Source organism: Amblyraja radiata, chromosome 7 (genome assembly GCF_010909765.2).
Source record: "Amblyraja radiata isolate CabotCenter1 chromosome 7, sAmbRad1.1.pri, whole genome shotgun sequence".
Lineage (NCBI taxonomy): Eukaryota > Metazoa > Chordata > Chondrichthyes > Rajiformes > Rajidae > Amblyraja > Amblyraja radiata.
This window is the reverse complement of record NC_045962.1, coordinates 2,483,323-2,506,215: the sequence shown is the minus strand read 5'-3', so window position 1 is coordinate 2,506,215 and position 22,893 is coordinate 2,483,323. Positions and strand designations below refer to the sequence as shown.

The 22,893-nt window shown below is 44.3% G+C and overlaps 1 protein-coding gene across 1 annotated transcript in view; it reads left to right on the top strand.

Moving 5' to 3' along the window:
- LOC116974936 (armadillo repeat-containing protein 8) overlaps positions 1-10,488 on the top strand; it is a 156,857-nt gene extending 146,369 nt beyond the window's left edge. The window contains exons 20-22 of the mRNA XM_033023550.1: positions 4,428-4,500; positions 6,802-6,895; positions 8,225-10,488. Of these exons, the coding sequence (XP_032879441.1) occupies positions 4,428-4,500; positions 6,802-6,895; positions 8,225-8,258 (201 nt within the window). The 3' untranslated portion in view covers positions 8,259-10,488. The remainder of the gene's footprint in view (positions 1-4,427; positions 4,501-6,801; positions 6,896-8,224) is intronic.
- Positions 10,489-22,893: the final 12,405 nt, after the last annotated feature.

Sequence of the window (22,893 nt, the reverse complement as noted above, 5' to 3'; positions counted from 1 at the left end):
TTTCCTGCTTCTTAAACCTTGTTTCACCAAAAGCTTCACAATCTCCTCCTGTGAGTCGCTATTTGGGGCACAATGCATTTTTGCTTTGCACGAGCTACAATCACAGCAATCTGTTGCCGTTGTTTTCCCATTCATTACAAGGGTTAAGGCACGATAGCAGAATAAATCCCAGAATAAAAAACCCTAGTAATATTCATGGTGCAACAATCTTTATTATAATCACATATCATTCCTCCTGCCCTCATATTTCTTCTACCCACTACTGATGATTAGTGTGGACAGGAATGGTGGACGTTCAAGAAATCATTTGATGCTTTTCTGGCTCAATAGAAGTTCAAACAGTTCAATAACTCGCTTTGAAGTGAAAGGAAGCGTGTGTTGATTAATTTAGGTTGCATCTGCCCGCAACTCTTAGTATTGGTCAGAATAAAAACTCCAGATGCCTGAAATCTGAAATTAAAACAGAAACCACCGGGGGAAAGTGAATCAGCATTGAGACACTTTGTGGCAACTTTCAAGACTGTTGGGCCTATTTTAATGAGAGTGCACATGAACACTCGCCTCACCACAAGAAACAGGTGTCATATCCCTGTTCGGTTGAAAGGAAATAGTAAAAATTGGAAAGTGCCATGGTTTTCAAGGGAAATTGGACACTTGGTTCGGAAAAAGAGAGAGATCTACAATAATTATAGGCAGCATGGAGTGAATGAGGTGCTTGGGGAGTATAAAGAATGTAAAAAGAATCTTAAGAAAGAAATTAGAAAAGCTAAAAGAAGATATGAGGTTGCTTTGGCAAGTAAGGTGAAAGTAAATCCAAAGGGTTTCTACAGCTATATTAATAGCAAAAGGATAATGAGGGATAAAATTGGACCATTAGAGAGACAGAGTGGACAGCTATCTGCAGAGCCAAAAGAGATGGGAGAGATATTGAACAATTTCTTTTCTTTGGTATTCACCAAGGAGAAGGATATTGAATTATGTGAGGTAAGGGAAACAAGTAGAGTAGCTATGGATACTATGAGATTCGAAGAAAAAGAAGTACTGACACTTTTGAAAAATATAAAAGTGGATAAGTCTCCAGGTCCTGACAGGATATTCCCTAGGACATTGAGGGAAGTTAGTGTAGAAATAGCAGGGGCTATGACAGAAATATTTCAAATGTCATTAGAAACGGGAATAGTGCCCGAGGATTGACGTACTGCGCATGTTGTTCCATTGTTTAAAAAGGGTTCCAAGAGTAAACATAGCAATTATATACCTGTTAGTTTGACTTCAGTGGTGGGCAAATTAATGGAAAAGATACTTAGAGATAATATATGTAAGCATCTGGATAAACAGGGTCTGATTAGGACCAGTCAACATGGATTTGTGCCTAGAAGGTCATGTTTGACTAATCCTCTTGAATTTTTTGAAGAGGTTACTAGGGAAATTGATGAGGGTAAAACAGTGGATGTTGTCTATATGGACTTTAGTAAGGCATTTGACAAGTTTCCTCATGGAAGGTTGGTTAAGAAGGTTCAATTGTTGGGTATAAATGCAGGAGTAGCAAGATGGATTCAACAGTGGCTGAATGGGAGACGCCAGAGAGTAATGGTGAATGGCTGTTTGTCAGGTTGGAGGCAGGTGACTAGTGGGGTGCCTCAGGGGTCTGTGTTGGGTCCACTGTTGTTTGTCATGTACATCAATGATCTGGATGAAGGTGTGGTAAATTGGATTAGTAAGTATGCAGATGATACTAAGATAGGTGGTGTTGTGGATAATGAAGTAGATTTCCAAAGTCTACAGAGAGATTTAGGCCATTTTGAAAAATGGGCTGAAAGATGGCAGATGGAGTTTAATGCTGATAAGTGTGAGGTGTTACATCTTGGCAGGACAAATCAAAATAGGACGTACATGGTAAATGGTAGCGAATTGAGGAATGCAGTTGAACAGAGGGATCTAGGAATAACTGTGCATAATTCCCTGAAAGTGGAATCTCATGTAGATAGGGTGGTAAAGAAAGCTTTTGGTGTGTTGGCCTTTATAAATCAGAGCATTGAGTATAGAAGTTGGGATGTAATGTTAAAATTGTACAAGGCATTGGTGAGACCAATTCTGGAGTATGGTGTACAATTTTGGTCGCCCAATTATAGGAAGGATGTCAACAAAATAGAGAGAGTACAGAGGAGATTTACTAGAATGTTGCCTGGGTTTCAGCAACAAAGTTACAGAGAAAGGTTGAATAGGTTAGGTCTTTATTCTCTGGAGCGCAGAAGGTTAAGGGGGGACTTGATAGAGGTCTTTAAAATGATGAGAGGGATAGACAGAGTTGATGTGGACAAGCTTTTCCCATTGAGAGTGGGGAAGATTCAAACAAGAGGACATGACTTCAGAATTAAGGGACAGAAGTTTAGGGGTAACAGGAGGAGGAGGAACTTCTTTACTCAGATAGTGGTAGCTGTGTGGAATGAGCTTCCAGTGGAAGTGGTGGAGGCAGGTTCGATTTTATCATTTAAAAATAAATTGGATAGGTATATGGATGGGAAAGGAACGGAGGGTTATGGTCTGAGTGCAGGTAGTTGGGACTAGGGGAAAATAATTGTTCGGCACGGACTTGTAGGGCCGAGATGGCCTGTTTCCGCGCTGTAATTGTTATATGGTTATATATGGTTAACCATGATAACTCTTTAAATGGTGTTTTTGGAGAGGAACATTAGTGGTGCTTAGGTATTATGCTGGTCTTAAAATACAGTACCAAGAACCACTGCTCACCCACTGTCTGATATAATGCTTGCCAGATATTTTTTTAATTTCGAATGTGCCTTGTATTAGGAAGGTCTACTTATTTAGTGTTTCCGCTGGTAAAAAGTCGACAAAGTCGTTCATTGTTTGATATCTTTATCATGATATGTATACTATTGCACAGCTCATTTCTACTCTGTGGCAAGTCCTTTCTGATTTGTTAGTACTTGGATCAACATGCCCTTCATTTTAAATCTTTATTTGTCCTTTCTCTACAGCCATCTCCAGCCTTTCACATCTCTCTCCCCAAACCGTGTAGGATGAAACTGTAAATGCTGGTTTCAACTCGGGACAGACACAAGAAGCTGGAGAAACTCAGCGGGTCAGACAATATCTCTGGAGAAAAGGAATAGGTGCCGATTCGGGTCTGGACCCTTCTTCAGCCTGAACAATGTCTAAAGAAGTGTCTTGACCTGAAACGTCACCTATTCCTTTTCTACAGAGATGCTATCTGACCCGCTGAGTTACTCCAAACTTTTGAGTCTCTCTCCACAAACTCTCTTATTCCCTCCCGATAGTTACAATGGCTGTTCTTCTGCTGATCATTCTTGATAGAAACCTCCCTTATTTGCACAAGCTGGGCTCTTGATAGATCCACTAGAAATATGATGTCCCCGGCTATATCTATTACTCCAGCTGTCCACTGGTAATGTGCAAACTTAGAATGCTTCCATGAGAGGCATTTGGCTCACTCCCTCTGTCGAATGCAAGCACTCTCAGAAATATTAACCCCATTGGCAATGCCCTCCAATTAATTGATTGAAAGTTACAGCATGGAAGCAGGCCTTTCAGCCCACCATGTCAACGCCGACCATTGATCACTCGTTCGTCCGCACCAGTTCTATGTTAACCCACTTTCGCATCCACTTGCTGTACACTAGGGACAATTTACAGAGGCTAATTAATGTACACACTCGCACGTCTCTGGGTTGTGGGAGGAAACCGAAAGACCCGGTGGAAACCCACGCTGTCACAGGGAAAACGTGCATATTCCACTCAGTACCCAAAGTCAGGATCAAACCTGGGTCTCTGGCGCTGAGAGGCAGCAATTCTACCCGCTGCATAAGGGTCCATTTTCCACCGCGATGTCCACTGTGCTGCCCTTATGGTTCAATCAGTTCACTGATGTGATGTGGATGTAATCAAACACTAAAAAATGGACCATTGACTTTGTACCATCAGTCATCGGAATCACCTGTATGAATTTCCATCCATGGCATGATGAAACGTATCTCCAAATTTGATTCCAGTTCCAGAACAAAATGAACAGTGGAGGTTATTTAGTGTTTGTTCACAATTTCACAAGTTATTGGAGTGAAATTGGGCCATTCGGTCCATCGAGTCTACTCCGCCATTCACTCATGGCTGATCTCTGCCTCCTAATCCCATTTTCCTGCCTCCTTCCCATAACCCATGACACCCGTTCTAATCAAGAGGTTGACTATCTCTGCCTTAAAAATATCCACTGGCTTGGCCTCCACTGATTAAACTACCCTCTGACTAAAGATTTCAGCGCTGTTCTTAATAAGCAAATGGCATTTATATCTTCAAACTCAGAGGGTGCATGACTGATCTGCAGACTGGGAAACTAGCATTAAATATATGTTACAGTTTTTAGTTTATTAATATAATTAATTATTTTCCAGGGCCATTCAAATGTAAAGCTCCAGTTGGCTGCTACTTTTTGTATATCCAATCTCATATGGAGTGAAGAGGAAGGTAAGATTTGTAATTATCTTTCGAATTTTGGTTGCATGTGGCTCACAAAGAATAGTGCGGCACGATGGCGCAGCGGTACAGCGCCAGAGACCCGGGTTTGATCCCGACTATGGGTGCTGTCTGTACGGAGTTTGTACGTTCTCCCTGTGATCGCTTGGGTTTTCTCCGAGATCTTCGGTTTCCTCCCACACTCCAAAGACGTACAGGTTTGTAGGTTAATTGGATTTGTATAAATGTAAATTGTCCCTAGTGTGTATGGGATAGTGCTAATGTGCGGGGATTGTTAGTTGTTGCGGACTCTGTGGGTTGAAGGGCCTGTTTCCGCGCTGTATCTCTAAACTAAACTAAACATTATTTTGATCCATAAAAAAACTTGTCTCGTTGTCAGTTTTTTTAACCTAAAAAATGTTCTTACTGGAATATTAAAAGACTAATTGTTTGCATTGTGTAGTTTTCACATGGGTTTCACACTCAGAATAAGTTGAAGTGGTTGTTAATGGATCATTATCAAGAAGCCTGAAGTATACATCTGGAGGCTGGAGTTTTGATTCCACTATGGAGCTGGGGAATTTAAACTGGAATAATAAATTTGGAATCAAAAGTTATTATCAGTAACTACCAGATAATCATAAAACCCCATCCAATTCACATGTAATTTCATTACTCATAGTAGCAGCAGCCAAGTTTATTTAATAACTTGAAATTAAAATTCTCAGTTGCTGTGGTGAGACATGGAAGTGATCTTTTTATCGATCTCCAAGCCTCAGGTTTATGGGCCAGTTGGTTCATCTCCTCCTTTCTCTTGGGCAGGATGACGCTTCCATTTGTTTCTGAAGGGTGGGAGATACCTCTGCACGATCTCTTTAAACCTGGAATGGTTGTTGTACACCAATACTCAATGGTCTTGTAGAGTCAGAGTCTTACAGCGTGGTAAAAGGCCCTTTGGCCGAACTTGCCCACACCGGCCAACATGTCCCATCAGTCTGAAGAAGGGTCTCGACTCGAAATGTTGCCCATTCCTTCTCTCCTGAGATTCTGCCTGTCCCGCTGAGTTACTCCAGCACTTTGTGTCCCATGTACACTAGTTCCACTACCTGCATTTGGTCCATATCCCTCCAATCCTGTCCTATCCATGTACCTGTCCAACTGTTTCTTCAGTTGAGGGAAGTGCCCATTTATTATGATTAAAAGTAGGAAGAAAGGGGAGTAATACTGTTGATCCACCCAAAGTCTGGCATTGATCCTCAAGGGTATAGCTCTGTAATTAATTCAGTCTAATAATGTAGAAACACTGAACTACAGATGCTGGTTTACACAAAAAGCACAAAATGCTGGAGCAACTCAACAGTTCAGGCAGCATCTCTGGAGAACATGACACTTTGTGTCAGGACACCTCCTCAGTCTGAAGAAGGGTCTCAACCCGATTCGTCACCAATCCACGCTCTCCAGATATGCTGCCTGACCTACTCCTGCACTTTGTGTCCTTTTAGTGTGACAATGCCTGGAAGAAACAGAGCCAGAGGTGTAGCTGTGCACAATACGATATTGATGCACATACAACCATGGTCATCTTTCCCGACCTGATTCAATTATTAACACACAAGCTACCTCGAAGCCCTCCCCTACTGTATCGACCCCACCTCATCACATTATTCTACAGACTAAAATATATGTGAAACGCACGGATTCATCACCTTGATCCTGGAAACAGACTTTGCTGCACAGACATGGACATGGAAACAAAGCTCCACCCCATCTTCACAACCCTTTCCCTAATGATCTCCTCCTTGCTTTTGCTCCATTTCAGATCCCTTCCCTTTCCTTTCCTTTTAAATATGTCTCTCTTCCTTTCTGAAGAAAGGTTTCGACCCAGAAACGTTACCCATTCCTTCTCTCCAGAGATGCTGCCTGTCCCGCTGTTACTCCAGCATTTTGTGTCTGTCCTCTTCCTTTCTTGCTCGATTTCAATGACTGTAGCACAATGTAATCTTATCTATCATACCTGTACTGTAGCAGACACCGTACTGAACATGAATTATTTACTCTTTCAGTTAGATGGCTTTTCTTTAAAAAAACAAAAAGGACCAATTAAAAGTCCTTGATTAAGAAAATCTTATTAATGTTCCAAATGGACCACACATCCCAATAATTCTGAAATGAATTGTTTTTGAAATAAATTTATTACATAGTTTGTTATTATACACAAAGGGAATGTCAATAAAGTGCTTTCAATCTGCAGATGCTAGATTTATGACAGTGACAGGTGATTATGAAGGAATAACTTGTATTTAATTTTATTAGGTTCCCATGAACGACAAGATAAGCTGAGAGAATTAGGAGTAGTAGATATTTTACATAAATTGGTTCAAACTACAGATCTCAACCTTTCTGACAAGTAAGCATTGACAACATTTGTTGTATCTTGCGTTGACTTTAATCATTTTTAATCATTGGCTAATGTCATAAATACTATCAAGCAGCATGTGCTAGCTGACCCCAACTATGTCAAATGTGCTTACTTTTGAAATCTTATGTATGCTACATTGGGGACCTCGCTAGGGCAATCAGTAGAAGGTAAAACAAATTTAAGATTGGAATATAAACTATGTTCTGCACAAATTTGATTTTCTGGTCATCTTACATTTTAAGGGCAGATGAGAGAATACAATCTCATTGAACTTGCAACCAACAGTATTGAATTCTGCTCTACTGTAGCCTGTTTGGTAATTTCTTCTCAGTTTCTGTTTGAAACGTAAAATTGACTTGAGCTTGTCTTGAAGTATTTATTTATATGTATTGTCTCTATGGTTAATGTTTTGAAATTATTATTGTTAATCATAGGTGCAAGATGATTTTCATTATATTGGAACAATAATTTAGCTTTGAATAACTCTTTGAATAAAACGAAGTTAAGAATATTTAACAAATTCAAGAATCCATGCTGCCATTTTCATATTTGGCATTACATTCATTGGCAAGCACAACAGGGTGGCGCAGCAGTAGACTACAGGTGCTGTCTGTACGGAGTTTGTACGTTCTCCCCATGACCGCATGGGTTTTAGAAACATAGAAAAATAGAAAATAGGTGCAGGAGGAGGCCATTTGGCCCTTCGAGCCTGCACCGCCATTCATTGTGATCATGGCTGATCATCCACAATCAGTAACCCATGCCTGACTTCTCCCCACACCCCTTGATTCTGCCAGAGCTCTATCCAATTCTTTTTTTAATTCATCCAGTGAATTGGCCTCTACTGCCTTCTGGCAGAGAATTCCTCAAATTCACAACTCTGAAAAAGTTTTTTCTCATCTCAGTTTTAAATGGCCTCCCCTTTACTTAAGAAATCCTATTTTCTCCGAGATCTTTGGTTTTCTCCCATACTCCAAAGACGTACAGGTTTGTTGGTTAATTGGCTTGGATTAAGTGTAAATTATCCCTAATGTGTGTAGAATAGTGTTAATGTGCGGGGATCGCTGGTCGGTACGGACTCGGTGGGCCGAAGGGCCTGTTTCTGTGCTGTCTCACTGAACTAAACTAAAATTAAGACTTGTATATTCAGTATTTCGCACAAACTGCAGTGAGATGGATATCCATGCAGAGATTCATTGAGTCACTGTAGAAAATGTGATCTTATTTCACTGCCTAACCACAATAATGCTTTGTTGGAATCTTGCATGACTACAGTAGAAACGGCATTGCCAAAAACTAATTCTCAATCTATTACAGGGCAAAAACAGCGCTGCAGCAATTTCTGTCATGAGTAGACAACCTGTTGGGGTCCAGTCAGCAGCTCTAAATGGACAGCAGGTGGGAAGTTCAGTGGAGAGCTCGGCCCTGATCCATTTTTGCACAAGTCACCTTGGACTGCAGTTTTTGTGTGCAGTGATTCATGAAGAAATATTAGTCGTTCAGGAAGCAAGTAAGAAATAATGCAGCGGAGAGCAAAGTCCCATCTCAATATGACTGCTTATACAAAACAAAAACAGAATGTTTGACTCCCCTCCTTATTGAATCGGAAGAAAAATCTACTCCTGCTGCAGCTGTTTAGTGTGTGATTGGTTACTTTTCTGAATTTTGTTTTTTTAAATAGTGTTTTCTACAGATTTTTCTGGGTAGTGTATTGTTTGCTGAATGAAGGCTATACCTGGTGTAAAGAATTTACCTCCACATAACACCCTAAAGAGAATGTAATATTTAAAAAGTGTGAAATAAAATATATGATTTTGTTTTTAAGCTCTGTAGAGAATGTAAAATATGATAAGAATTTGATGAACCACAACTATCTGTGTTTCATTTGGAACTGCATCTGTTAATAGGCCTACACAGGTAGATGTAATGCAGTCTAACTTTTCATACTCCAAAAAGATTTTCCTCAGGGAAGGGGAACACCAGCCTTCACATCAAGATCCAGGTATAAATCTAACTCAGGGACAGGTAATGAAGGAATTCTGCCACCCATTTTCATTGGCTATTTGCAGTAGCTTTGCCTTCTTTCTCTTTCAACGTTTGGGCATTGTGCTTATACAGAGACTGGACTTATAGATTGTGATGGTTTTGTCCAGTGCACAGTAAAACCTGATCTCGGTGGAGAATCATAGGTTGTGTGAAAGAAGGAAGATTTTGAAAGCTGAGCAATATTAACGGATCAATTTAGGAAAACCATGCTCTCCTGACAGTCGCATCTATAGATCAGCTCTATATCCTGAAACATGACACGCTGTAATGTTGATGTTTACTTGGTATTGCTGGTATTGCAGGTGTATAAACCTGTACCCACAAATGGGCATTGCTGCATAATTGGCTTGTGCATCCACTTACCCGAATATTGGCATTTTTACAGTGTTCACTATTGCCTTGACAAAGCACTAAAAATGCCAGATGGCAGAATGAAATATTCACCTCGTGCTATTGTCTCTTCTAGTTCATGAATGCAAGGAAATATTTTTATAAACCAGCATCTGCGGTTCCTTGTTTCTAAATTGTTGCCCAATATTGGCACCCGGATTTTCTTGGACAATGGTAAAAATAAAAACGCACACATTGTTAGATGGAAGTTATGCTTTGGAGAATATTTTCAGAGTATGATATTGAAGTGATACCTGTGTAGGCCATTTGAAACAAATGCAGTTTTTTAATTTTTTGTTGTGTTTTCATTGAAATTTCCCAGTTCTCCCTCATTTTGTTCCGTCACTTTTAGTTCTTGACCCCTTTTCTCTGAATGTTGCCATTTGGATTTTAACACCTGTCTGGCCTTTTGCCGCCATGCAGGTTTTATTAGCATTTGTAAACTACTGCCCTCAATGCAGAAGTACAAAAAGAGGTTTCCCTTCCGGTTCTCAGCAAATAAAACTGGAAAGCTTAGTGAGGATTTGCATTGAAATTTCCAGTGCTTGTTGATACAAGCGTCGCCATGGTTGCTGCATGTGTTAATGCCTGGCTACTTGCAGCTAATTTCCAAATCTCAGCAGGTAATTTGAGGATAGTGTATCGAAAAATATGGATGGAAAAATGCAAATCAAAGGTTGAAATATTTTCTTCATGCATGAATGATTTGAATACGCAACACTTTAAAAAGAATCCTAAGAACACTTTTTTATAAGCAAGTTGTGACCACTACATTGTAAGTACACTCCCAATGGATTGTTTTATTTCATTACATTTTAAACTGATCTCTTTCAGTTTTTGTATATACCTGCAGCTGATTTGAATAGGTTTCAGCCTTTACACCCAGGTGTTTTAGTGGCACAGTCTATGTAATATATTGCGAAGAGACTATCACATTTATATGATGTCATTTCAAGCTCAATTGACAGAAGTCAATTCAATAAAGTGTGGCTTCTTAGAGTGTTTTATAACACTGGTTATGAAACTTTAGTTATGTCCTGTATTAACAAGGGTATATTGTGATAACAGTATAATGTACTCACATTCATGGTGTCTGTGCAGGAAATATATATTTTCTTATTAAAAAAAATTTCGGTTAACCTGTTGTGAAGATTCCAAAGACTCGATTTCTCCATCCGGCAAGAGTTCCTTCTGCATCACATAAAACATTTAAAGTAACAAAAGCACCCGTGAACTACTGACTGCATTGCTATTTATTGAACTTTAAAACAAAGCTTTGATTACACAGCAGTAATCTTTGCTTCTATTAGACTAGCCCTTGCAATGACCAGATGGTCGTGGTTTCACAGTTGTATCAAACGACAAAGAATATTTCAGAGAAAGAATATTCTATAAAATATAAAATACCCGAGAGTTCTGAAGACCGAGCAATGACATCAATGTTAGCTGCTTTATGACTGTCCAGAAAAGAGAATTTCTGTAATGGGACAGGACAATATCGTCCAGTTGCACATGACACACATGTGCTTCTTCACAGTACCTACTATCAAATAGTGGAGTTTTGGAAAGTCTTGAAGAGTAAATGCATTGCCTGTTGTTGGAAACAGTACAGACTACGGGAGGTCATAGCCTAGTTCTCAGTCTCAAGGGAATGCTTTACTTGATATTTGACCAGGGGTATGTATAGATAAACTATCGAAAAGCTTCTTGCGTGAGTACTATATGATTTGAAATACAGTGGAGGTGAATATCTCGGGAGAACGGAACTTTTTTTGTATAGTTTATTGATCCTCAGTGGCCAGGCTTATTTATATCCTACAGACAGTGGGATCATTATCAAGAGGCTCATAGAAGGACACTGTACATCAGTGCCTTTTTCAGAGGAGGATTCAAAACTAAAATCTGACTCCTTCTCCCCTCCAATTGCTGATTTGAAATAGAGAGAAAAGTGGAGGGGCTAAATGTACTTGTGCTTTATGATTGCTTGTGTTATTCCATCTGTAATTAGATGTTTCTCTGTCATTAAAACGGTGCTGCCCTCTATTAATGAGTTCAAGGGTTGAGCACATTTTCCAAGTTGATTTCCTGAGAGGGAGTTCCATATGTTGAGAGGCAAATTGGAATATGCAATGTCTATATTTTTAAGCAATGCCGTCTTTTAATGTCACTGGAGATGCAAGTGTGCACACACAAACCTTTAATAACAGCAGGTAGATACAAAATGCTGGAGTAACTCAGCGGGTGAGGCAGCATCTATAGAGAGAAGAAATTGGCGACATTTTGGGTTGAGATCCTTCTTCAGACTGATGTCGAGGTGGAGGGGAGGGCAGGAAAAAGAAAGGAAGTAGTTGGAGACAGTAGGACTTGTGGGAGAACTGGGAAGGAGGGAGAAAGCAAGGGCTATCTAAAATTAGAGAAGTCAATGTTCATACACTTCTCTAATTTTAGATAGCCCTTGCTTTCCCCCTCCTTCCCCTCCCCTTCCCAGTTCACCCACAAGTCCTACTGTCCCCACCTACTTCCTTTCTTTTTCCTTCCCCCCCCCCCCCCCCCCCTGACATCAGTCTGAAGAAGGGTTTCGACCCTAAACGTCGCAAATTCATTCTCTCCATAGATACTGCTTCACCCGCTGAGTTTCTCCAGCATTTTTTGGCTACCTTCTGTTTTTCCAGCATTTGCAGTTCTTTCTTAAACTATAATAACAGCAGGCAGATTATGAAGTTTTATTTTTATCTGCAAAGCTGAAGAGACTTTAATTTCGTTTTCATATTTCATATGGTTGCCTGTAAGGTCTTTATATCCACCTATAATTTCTGTGCTTCACAGTATGTGAACTGGCTGCTGTACATTCGGTTACCCTTGTTAACATACTCATGTATGCGTTTGCGTGCCATTATGGGTTTCCTTTTGGAATTCAGTTTGACTGGTGAATACAGGTAGAACAAAAGATGTTGGGACAAGCTGGTGCGGGAAGGGCATAGAAACATAGAAATTAGGTGCAGGAGTAGGCCATTCAGCCCTTCGAGCCTGCACCGCCATTCAATATGATCATGGCTGATCATCCAACTCAGTATCCCGTACCTGAGTAAGAGGGCATATCCTGGGGGTTGAAAGGAAACAATAGTTGGCACTGCTTCACCCAGAACTACTGGTTCACAAAAGAGATCACAAATGTTACTTGAGAGCTGCCGCAACCTCCATCAAGATTAGGGTTTGGCTGTAAACTTGTAGCTAGCTTCTCATCTACCACTGACAAAGTAGGTATGTTGCAAAACCTACCTTAAGCGTCGCTGCAGATCTGTCCAAGCCCGTGTGTGCGATTTTGGCGCTGTTGAGAGGGGGGCGGGTTTAAAACACAATTTTCCCTAGGCTATTCAAATCGAGGTTGTTCAGCATACTTAGTTGCTGACGAAAAATCGCTTGGAGGTTCGTTCGCTGGAGCTATTTTTTAATTTAATTGGTTAATTTAATTATAGTAGGTTAATAATTATCCTCTAAACCCACGACCACTGACAACGGGACGGATCTCATACAGGGGACAACGGAAGGTAGGTTGTTTATTTTTACATTGAAAAGCGCTTCTTAAGATCCCTTTATACAAAGTTTTATGTTGTGAGTAGCCCCATTAAATCCCGCAGTATTTTTCTGGGCATTTGGAGTACAAATTCACCGCAATGGGAACGTTCTAAACCAGCGCGTTCCACAGAGTTCCACAGGATCCCACTCGAAAGCTGATTTAAATGGCTATTAATTTACAGTAATTGAACACTAAATTCCTTCCATTTGGCCTATAAATTAATGTAAATTAGATTTAAAAATCATGTTTTATTGTGAATTCTTTGTGAGTGTTATTTGGACACTTAGGCTATTTAAAAATGTTAATCTTTTCTTAAGAAACGGATAGATGTTTAGATCTAGTAATTGAATTTTGTAATTAGCTACAATTAGGTAACTAACTAATTATATGCTTTAATTTCAGGTCATCCAAGTAAGATTGTTTCATATTTGTTTCAGAATGCTTCAATCTATAATAACTGAAAATGTCTTTCAGTTCCCTTAATTTTTAAGAAAGTTATGGCCATTTCATTGTCCTCCATCACAGCTTTTGTGTTAAGTCAATGGAAAATCAATAGGGATTAACAAGATGCTAATTTCCGAGTATGAAAATGGCCATAACTTTTTTAATACTGAAGATATGAAAGTGTCAAATTAAACTTATTTTTGTGCTTTATCTGATGGGATAAATTGCAGACTTGATTTTTTAAATCTCAAAATTTTGTAACATTGCTACCAAGTGGGCAATCCATCGCAACCTACTCCAATGGTACCCAGCAAAACAGATGACAGCTTTCTGTCAATCAACAGTCGTCTTGTTGAGTCTCATTGTCTGAAACTCATTTTCTCGCCCACAGCTAACAATCAATGTAACTTTGTTGCAAATCTTTCATTCATTTGTTCTATATCCCTCTACATCACCGTCTATATCTCTCGTTTCCCTTTCCCCTGATACTCAGTCTGAAGAAGGGTCTTGATCCGAAACGCCACCTATTCCTTTTTTCCAGAGATGCTGTCTGACCCGCTGAGCTTCTCCAGCTTTTTGTGTCTAACTTTGGTTTATAACAGCCGTCGGTCTAAAGTCTGTACCGTGTCATTGAGACAGAGATTGTGAAAGGGGAGAGAGGTGTCGGAGGTATAGCAGTGGATGTGAGGGCAGGGTGGAAGTTCTGCATGGTTGCGAGAGGCAGCCTGATGCAGTTGTAGATTTAGTAGAGGGAATGCAAGCTAGATGACCTCGCTGAACACATGCTAGTCACTGCCTCGCCCCCTTGTTGGAACTCTAAAGTAAGGACCAGGGAACAGTATCTTGTTCCGTCTGGGGAGAGGGAGAGGGGGGGGGGGAGTGAGAGCAGGACTGCTGGACAATGAGGAAATGTTGGTGGGGGGGGGGGTGGGTTATACCATGTTTACTAAATAAATAGGATGTTGAATGTCCTGGAGCGGAAGGGATCTGATGTAGTGAAGATGGAGAAAATGGAAGTAGGAGTTAATGACCTTGCTTGAGGCAGCACTGGAGGAACAAGAGTCAAGATAACTGGGTGGCTCACTGGGTTTACTATAGGTATTCCATGGTCTGTCCCCTGTGACGGAGACAAGAGAGAACGAGAAAGGGGAGAGAGGTGTTGGAGATGGTCATAGATACATAGAAAATAGGTGCAGGAGTAGGCCATTTGGCCCTTCGAGCCTGCACCGCCATTCAATATGATCATGGCTGATCATCCAACTCAGTATCCCGTACCTGCCTTCTCTCCATACCCCCTGATCCCTTTAGCCCCAAGGGCCACATCTAACTCCCTCTTAAATATAGCCAATGAACTTGCCTCAACTACCTTCTGTGGCAGAGAGTTCCAGAGATTCACCACTCTCCGCGTGAAAAATGTTTTTCTCATCTCGGTCTTAAAGGATTTCCCCCTTATCCTTAAGCTGTGACCCCTTGTCCTGGACTTCCCCAACATCGGGAACAATCTTCCTGCATCTAGTCTGTCCAACCCCTTAAGAATGGTCTAACTGAATTTGAGGGCAAATGGGCTCATGGTAAAGTTGATGCCATCAACGAGTTCTGCACGGGTGCAGAAGGCAGCTCCGATGCAGTCGTCAATGTAGCAGAGATAGAGTCCACAGGGTGATGATGCAGGTGTACATTGAAACAAGAATTGTTCAACAGAAAGGAAGGCAAAGCTGGGACCCATGCAAACGTCCCTGACAGAATCCATCCATATAGTTCCCCATGTCTATCTCCTTCCCAAATGTCCACAAGCAGGGCTCTCCTGACAGGCCCATAGTTTCTGCCTCCAGCCCCACCAATCTTATCTCCAAATACCTTGATTCCATCTTGTCCCCTCTTGTCCAGTCCTTCCCAACCCAAACCTCACATTCCCTTCAACACTTCAATAACCTTCAATTCCTAGATCCACATTGGCACAAAACGTGGCGACACTTGTGCACTGTCCAGGTGAGGTCTGCGGTATGATTTTACCAGGATGTTTGCAAAACCAGCATTTCACTGTATCCAGGTACATGTTACAATAAAGTTTAATTGAATCAGTGGACGTCTAGTCCCTTTGCACCTCCATTCCCCACCAGAAAGGTCTCAAGGCCCTTTGGTTCTTCCTTGAATCAGTTACCGTCTACGATCTCTCACTGCCACATGCTGGTACTTGTCCTCGCCCTCAACAACTTTTCTTTACCGTCCCGTGGAGCTGCAGAACGCCAGGTGAGTCCCGGAGCTGGAGAACGCCACCCGACCCGTGGAGCTGGAGAACGCTACCCGACCCGTGGAGCTGGAGAACGCTACCCGACCCGTGGAGCTGGAGAACGCTGCCCGACCCGTGGAGCTCACCTGACCCTCGCAGCTGGAGAACACCACCCGACCCGTGGAGCTGGAGAACACCGCGGAGCTGGAGACCGCCACCCGACCCGCTGGGCTGGAGAACGCCAGGTAAGCCCCGGGGCTGGAGACCATCAGCAGAGCCGCGGGGCTGAAGAACGTCTGCGGAGTCACGGAAACGCAGACGCGGAGCAACGGAGCGGCAGAACACCAGCGCGCACCAAGCCAGCTCGGCCGACCAGAAGCACCAACAGACGGCGACGCGTACGAAAACACCGCCGGGGACGCAGAGGTGGGTTAAAGGCCAGGTTAGAGCTAGCCCCACACAGGGTAGCGATTCCTAGCCTTTTCCTCGCCAACGTGCGCTCACTGGCAAACAAAATGGACGAACTCCGGCTAAGGATCACCTCCCACAGCTGGATCAAGGACTGCAACATCCTGATCTTCACGGAAACTTGGCTCAACACTGACGTTCCTGACAGCGCCATCCAGCTATCGGGGCGTCATTTACTCCGAGCGGACAGGACATCAGACTCCGGTAAGACCAGAGGTGGGGGTCTGTGCATTTATGTAAATAAAGCATGGTGCACGGACTCCACCATCATCGAGAGTCACTGCTCAGCTAACCTTGAGTTCCTCTTGGTTAGATGCAGACCGTTCTATCTGCCCAGAGAGTTCACCTCCACTGTTGTGACTGCAGCCTATATCCCTCCTGATGCTAATGCCAAGCTTGCAATGAAAGAGCTGCATACTGCCATTAGCAATCAACAGACGCACAACCCCGAGGCAGCCTTCATTGTTGCGGGTGACTTCAATCACTCTAACCTGAAGACTGTACTCCCCAAATTCCACCAACATGTCTCCTTCCCCACTAGAGTAGACAAGACACTGGACAAAGTCTACACCAACATGGCTGAAGCTTACAAAGCCATCCCCCTCCCCCACCTTGGTCAGTCTGATCACGTCTCATTGTTCCTGCTCCCTAAGTACTCCCCACTCATCAGACGGGTTAAACCAACTGTGAGGACAGTTAAAGTCTGGTCAGAGGAAGCGGACTTCACACTTCAGCAGTGTTTTGGAAACACTGACTGGAAGGCGTTTGCAGCCCAGGCCACCCTTGACTCCCACACGGACATTGATTCCTACACATCCTCTGTTCTGGACTTTATAAACTCCACCATCAATAGTGTCACCTCCCTCAAACAGGTGACCATATTACCGAATCAGAAGCCATGGATGAACAGCGAGGTCAGGCTACTGCTGAAAGCACGGGACACTGCTTTCAGGTCAGGCGATGCTCGAGCCTACAGTTCAGCCAGGGCTAACCTGAAGAGGGGCATCAAGAAGGCCAAGCACTGCCATAAGCTCAGGATTGAGGAGCACTTCAACAACAACTCCGACCCCCGACGCATGTGGCAAGGCATCCAGGCCATCACGGACTACAGACCCTCCAACACCACCCCCACATCCAGCGACGCCTCCTTCCTTGAGGAGCTTAACCACTTCTATGGCCGCTTCGACAGGGACAATCTAGAGACAGCCATCAAGGCTGTGCTACCTGCCGATCACCAACCCCTCACACTCACCCCCTACGACGTATTCGTGGCACTGAGTAGGACTAATGCACGTAAAGCTGCTGGCCCTGACGGCATCCCCGGGCGCGTGCTCAGGGCCTGTGCTGCGCAGCTGACAGACGTCTGGACTGACATCTTCAACCTGTCACTTGCCCAAGCAGTTGTCCCCACGTGCCTTAAAACCACCTCCATCGTGCCAGTGCCAAAACACTCCACTGCGGCAAGCCTCAACGACTTCCGCCCAGTTGCACTTACCCCCATCATCACCAAGTGCTTCGAGAGGCTGGTCCTGGCACACCTCAAAAGCTGCCTACCCCCCACACTGGATCCCTATCAGTTTGCCTACCGCAAGAACAGGAGTACGGAGGATGCCATCTCAACGGCACTTCACTCCGCCCTCTCCCACCTCGACAACAGAGACACTTACGTAAGAATGCTGTTCATCGATTACAGCTCAGCATTCAACACCATTATACCATCAAAACTGATCACCAAACTCGGTAACCTGGGCATCGACCCCTCCCTCTGCAACTGGATACTGGACTTTCTAACCAACAGACCCCAGTCTGTTAGGTTAGACAAGCACACCTCTTCAACCCTCACCCTGAAGACCGGCGTTCCACAGGGCTGTGTGCTGAGCCCCCTCCTCTACTCCCTCTTCACCTATGACTGCACACCTGTACATGGTACTAACACCATCATCAAGTATGCAGATGATACAACGGTGATTGGCCTCATCAGCAACAACGATGAGTCGGCCTACAGGGAGGAGGTCCAGCACTTAGCAGCATGGTGCGCTGACAACAACCTGGCCCTTAACTCCAAGAAGACCAAGGAGCTCATTGTAGACTTCAGGAAGTCCAGGGGCGGCACGCACACCCCCATCCACATTAACGGGACGGAGGTGGAACGTGTTTCTAGCTTCAGGTTCCTGGGAGTCAACATCTCCGATGACCTCTCTTGGACCCACAATACCTCAACTCTGATCAAGAAGGCTCACCAGCGTCTCTTCTTCCTGAGGAGACTGAAGAAGGTCCATCTGTCTCCTCAGATCCTGGTGAACTTCTACCGCTGCACCATCGAGAGCATCCTTACCAACTGCATCACAGTATGGTATGGCAACTGCTCTGTCTCCGACCGGAAGGCATTGCAGAGGGTGGTGAAAATTGCCCAACGCATCATCGGTTCCTCGCTCCCCTCCATTGAGTCTGTCCAAAGCAAGCGTTGTCTGCGGAGGGCGCTCAGCATCGCCAAGGACTGCTCTCACCCCAACCATGGACTGTTTACCCTCCTACCATCCGGGAGGCGCTACAGGTCTCTCCGTTGTCGAACCAGCAGGTCCAGGAACAGCTTCTTCCCGGCGGCTGTCACTCTACTCAACAACGTACCTCGGTGACTGCCAATCACCCCCCCACCCCCCGGACACTTATTATCACTTATTATTATTTATTTAAATCATTTGCTATGTCGCTCTTCCAGGGAGATGCTAAATGCATTTCGTTGTCTCTGTACTGTACACTGACAATGACAATTAAAATTGAATCTGAATCTGTATCTGAATCTGAATCTTTAGACTCCGATCATTTTCTGCAAATCAAAGGTGTAACTAAAGGCACTTCCTCAGCCAGTCTTTATGTTGCTTACATTGAACTGCCCTTGTTCCAGGTGTGCACAGGCATCAGTATAAACATTGATTTCTCCAATTTTAGGTAACAACCCCAGCCCATTATTTTTCTTTTTTCCTCCCATGTCCACCTTGACCCTGACCAATACCCCCCGCACCCCCCTTACTTTTCAACTTTCTCTCCTCCACTACAATCAGTCTGAAGAAGAGGTCCCGACCTGAAATGTTGCCTGTCCATGTTCTCCAGAGACGCTGCCTGACCCGCTTTTTTCCTCCAGCACTCTGTGTTCTAGATTGTTAATAGCATACTCGACTAAGTGGGACCTGTTGGGTCCCAGCATCACACGGGAGGGCTGGTCCGACAATGCAACATTCCACCTCTCCACCAACTCCAATAATGGTGGCCAGTGGGGTGGGGGGCGCTTTCTGGAGCGCTATTACGGGTGTTGTGCGCTGAAGGGACTGGTTTCCAGAGGGCTAGTATGGATATTGTGGGCCGAATGGATTCTTGGGCTGGCGGCTCAGTGACTCAAGCCTGTTGTGCTAGCAGCTCACTCACTCACAGATAGTGGGCTCGCAGTTGACTCACGGATATACCTTGAAATTCCATTTCAAGCAGGGTGCAAGGCCACTAAAGACAGCGAGTCGTGACCTCTCCCTCCCCCATCTTGCAGACACTGAGGCACGCCCACACTTCTGGGTTTTATAGTCCCCCTCCCACGAGAAGGGTGTGGCCTTCATGGCGTGATTGACAGGAGAGAGAATCTCAACATTATTTAAACACTAATAACTCTTTTATTTTTCATCAATGGGAAAAATCCTCGGCATCTGATGTGCAGAGTGGGACTGAGTAAGATGGCCAAAAATCACAGCCGTACGTGGTAGCGTTTAAAAAAAAATCAATATAAAGCGCAAACAGGAAGTCGCCAAGTTTAGACTTTTAATTATATAGAAGGCAAGGCAGCTCTAATTAGGCAAGGCAGCTCACTTTACCACCCTCCCTCTCCTCCCCTCCACCCCCCTGGTTAGTGTGTGTGTGTGATGCGGCAGGTTCCTCCCCTGAATTCCCTGCCGACAGCTTTTCGTGAATGAGACATGTTCGCTTCATTTCCAGAACATTCTGAACGCATGACGCACGGTTGCATTTCGCGCTCTCTGTCTCTCTCACCATCTCCCTCCCTTCACCCTACTCTCCGCCCTTCTTCCCCCTTTCCCCCCCTCCACTCTCTCCCCCTGCACCTTCCCTCCACCTCCCCCTCTCCTCTCCTCCAACCCCTCTCTCGATCCACCCTGCCCCTCCCAGCCCCCCACCATACACTCCCCCTCCCAAACCACCCCACACAGGCAAACTCCAACCTCCCCCCCACCACCCCTCCAGCCCTTCAGCCAATCTCAACCATCACAATCACACCTCACCAACATCGCCCTAACCACAACCCAAAAAGATGAATCCGACACAGACTCAACGACGCAGAGAACGAACAGAGAGGAGAAAGCAAAATCAGAGAGATAGAAATATACCCAAACAAAAGATAAGAAAGAGGAATGAAGACAAGCGAGAGAAGGAGAGAGAGAGAGAGAGACGAGGAGGAGAGAGCGAGAGAGAGCACGAGAGAGAGAGAAGGAGAGAGAGAGAGAGAGAGAGAGAGAGAGAGAGAGAGAGAGAGAGAGAGAGGAGAGAGAGCAGAGAAGAGAGAGCGAGAAGAGAGAGAGAGAGAGAGAGAGAGAGAGAGAGCGAGAGAGAGAGAGAGAGGAGAGATGAGCAGAGCGAGAGAGAGAGAGAGAGAGGAGAAGAGCGGGCGAGAGAGAGAGAGCGAGAGAGAGAGAGAGAGAGGAGAGGAGAGAAGAGAGAGAGAGACATGAGAGAGAGAGAAGAGTAGAGAGAGAGAGAGAGAAGAGCAGAGAAAAGAGCATAGAGCAGTCCACGAAAGAGAAAAAGAGCACACAACAAACAAGACCTACCAACACCCGAAACTATACCAGAATACCTCCCCGCATCCTTCTCTCCCCCTCCCCACCAATCCTTCCCCGCCACTCTTCCCTCCCCTCAGGCCCCCCTCCACCCCTGTTCCCCCCTCAGCCTCCCTCCCACCCTGTGTGTGTGTGATGCTGCAGGCCCCGCCCACAACCGCGGTTGAGGGACCAGGACTCAAACTGACACATTTTTCAAATCAAACTGCTGCTGACGTCACAATGCCTTTGCTCGAGGCCCAGCCCCACCCCCTCCTCTGGATTGAAGCAGCTGCTGTCAACGCGCAGGCGCATTTTTTCCCACGAGTTACGTCACCACCCTTCCCCCCCCTCCGTTCTTCAAAATGTGAGATATATTGTTTGTGCTCACAATCACTACTCAGAGACTAAATCGTGGAAACAAGAAATGCTTTATTTGCGAGTCTGCAGAATCGGGTGCCTCTCCAAGTTGAGACACACCGAGCAAAGGAAAAACGTCTTGTTTTATACAATTCAGTATACAGTCTTTATTGATCGGACGCCTCCCCTTCTGACCCCTTCCAATCAGGGTACCGAGGTTCACAATCTTCCAACCCTCTCCTCCGTGCGTCATCAATCATTCCCTCTCCTCCCACATCATACATCGCATGTACATTTAAATTAGGTTCTTTGTCATGAGGGGCGTAAAGTTAATATTCATTTAACTTATTAAGCATGCGCAGTATCTGTGCCCTAACCTACTTAATTGCCTTTGACCTAAAGAATAGCTTCTGCGTTGTCAGCTACATTCCTTACCTCATCTTGTTATTCTACAATGTTATCAACAGCTCTGAAGGTCTGACTGTTTGTTCGAATCACAAGGTTGGTGATTCCAGCTACTCGGCCCATCACAAGGTCGGTGATTTCAATCATTCGGCCCCTCACAATGGTGGTGGTTTAATCATCTTATCCCTCACAATCCTCCCTTTTTCTTTTGCTACGCATCCTGTATTAAACCCCAATCCTAGACTTCCTGCTGATCCAAAGCTAATAACATTCTTCTTATCTCTCTTTCCTCTGGGTCCTCTCTCGGCCTCATTATCATTATCTTCTGGACGCCCCCTTTCTCCCCCATGGGGACTACAACTGCCTGCATTTGGCTTATACTTCTAGTTATAAGAACCCTGAGACATGGTATACAACAGGGGATAATGATCAATGCAGCTAATGCCCATAAAATCACCAGTCCCACCGCTTTCCACCAGGCTCCTCCTAAGATGTAATCACACCATCTTGCTCCCATGATTGTGTTCCATCTCTGTACCGGGACATGTGCTATTTTTCTGATTCCTTCTGATATATCCATTACTGCTTGCCCGTTGTCATCAATGTTTAGGCAGCAATTAGAGAGGTTGAATTTTCCGCATACTCCTCCCTCTTCGGCTAGTAAGTAGTCTAAGGCCAAACGGTTTTGGTATATCGCTGTTCTCATCTGTGTCTGCTGCTTCGCCAACATCTCTAGTGCAGATGCAGTCTGGTTAGTAATTACTTCCAGCACTGCCTGTAGTCTTATGATCCGATTTAACATATACACTGGGGTCCGGTAGCCCCAGGATCCGTCCTGTGCCCAAGTGGCTGGTCCATAATATGAGATGATTCTTGCAGGTGGCCACTCATCATTTTCCCATTTTCCGATGTTCATTCCTCTCTTCGTTCGGTGTAGATCGTCAAAGATGGGTGTGCCTAGCGACCGCCCCTCCTCAGTGGTCAACAGAAAAAAACCCTGGTTGTACCAGTCCAATTAAACAAGTCCCACTCCATTTTTCTGGCAATACCGAGTATGCCTTGTGTCCGCATATCCATAGCAGTCCTTCAGGGGCAGGTCCACTAGAGGTAACATTGTTCCATATGTCCTGCAACACTGGGATTCCCTGGTAAGGGTTGTTCCCGGTGCAATTCCATAATCCAGTCGATTCGCTTCCATCAGTCTTCATCCAGATAGCACAGTTTCCTTCATCCTTTACAGTGGGATACCATT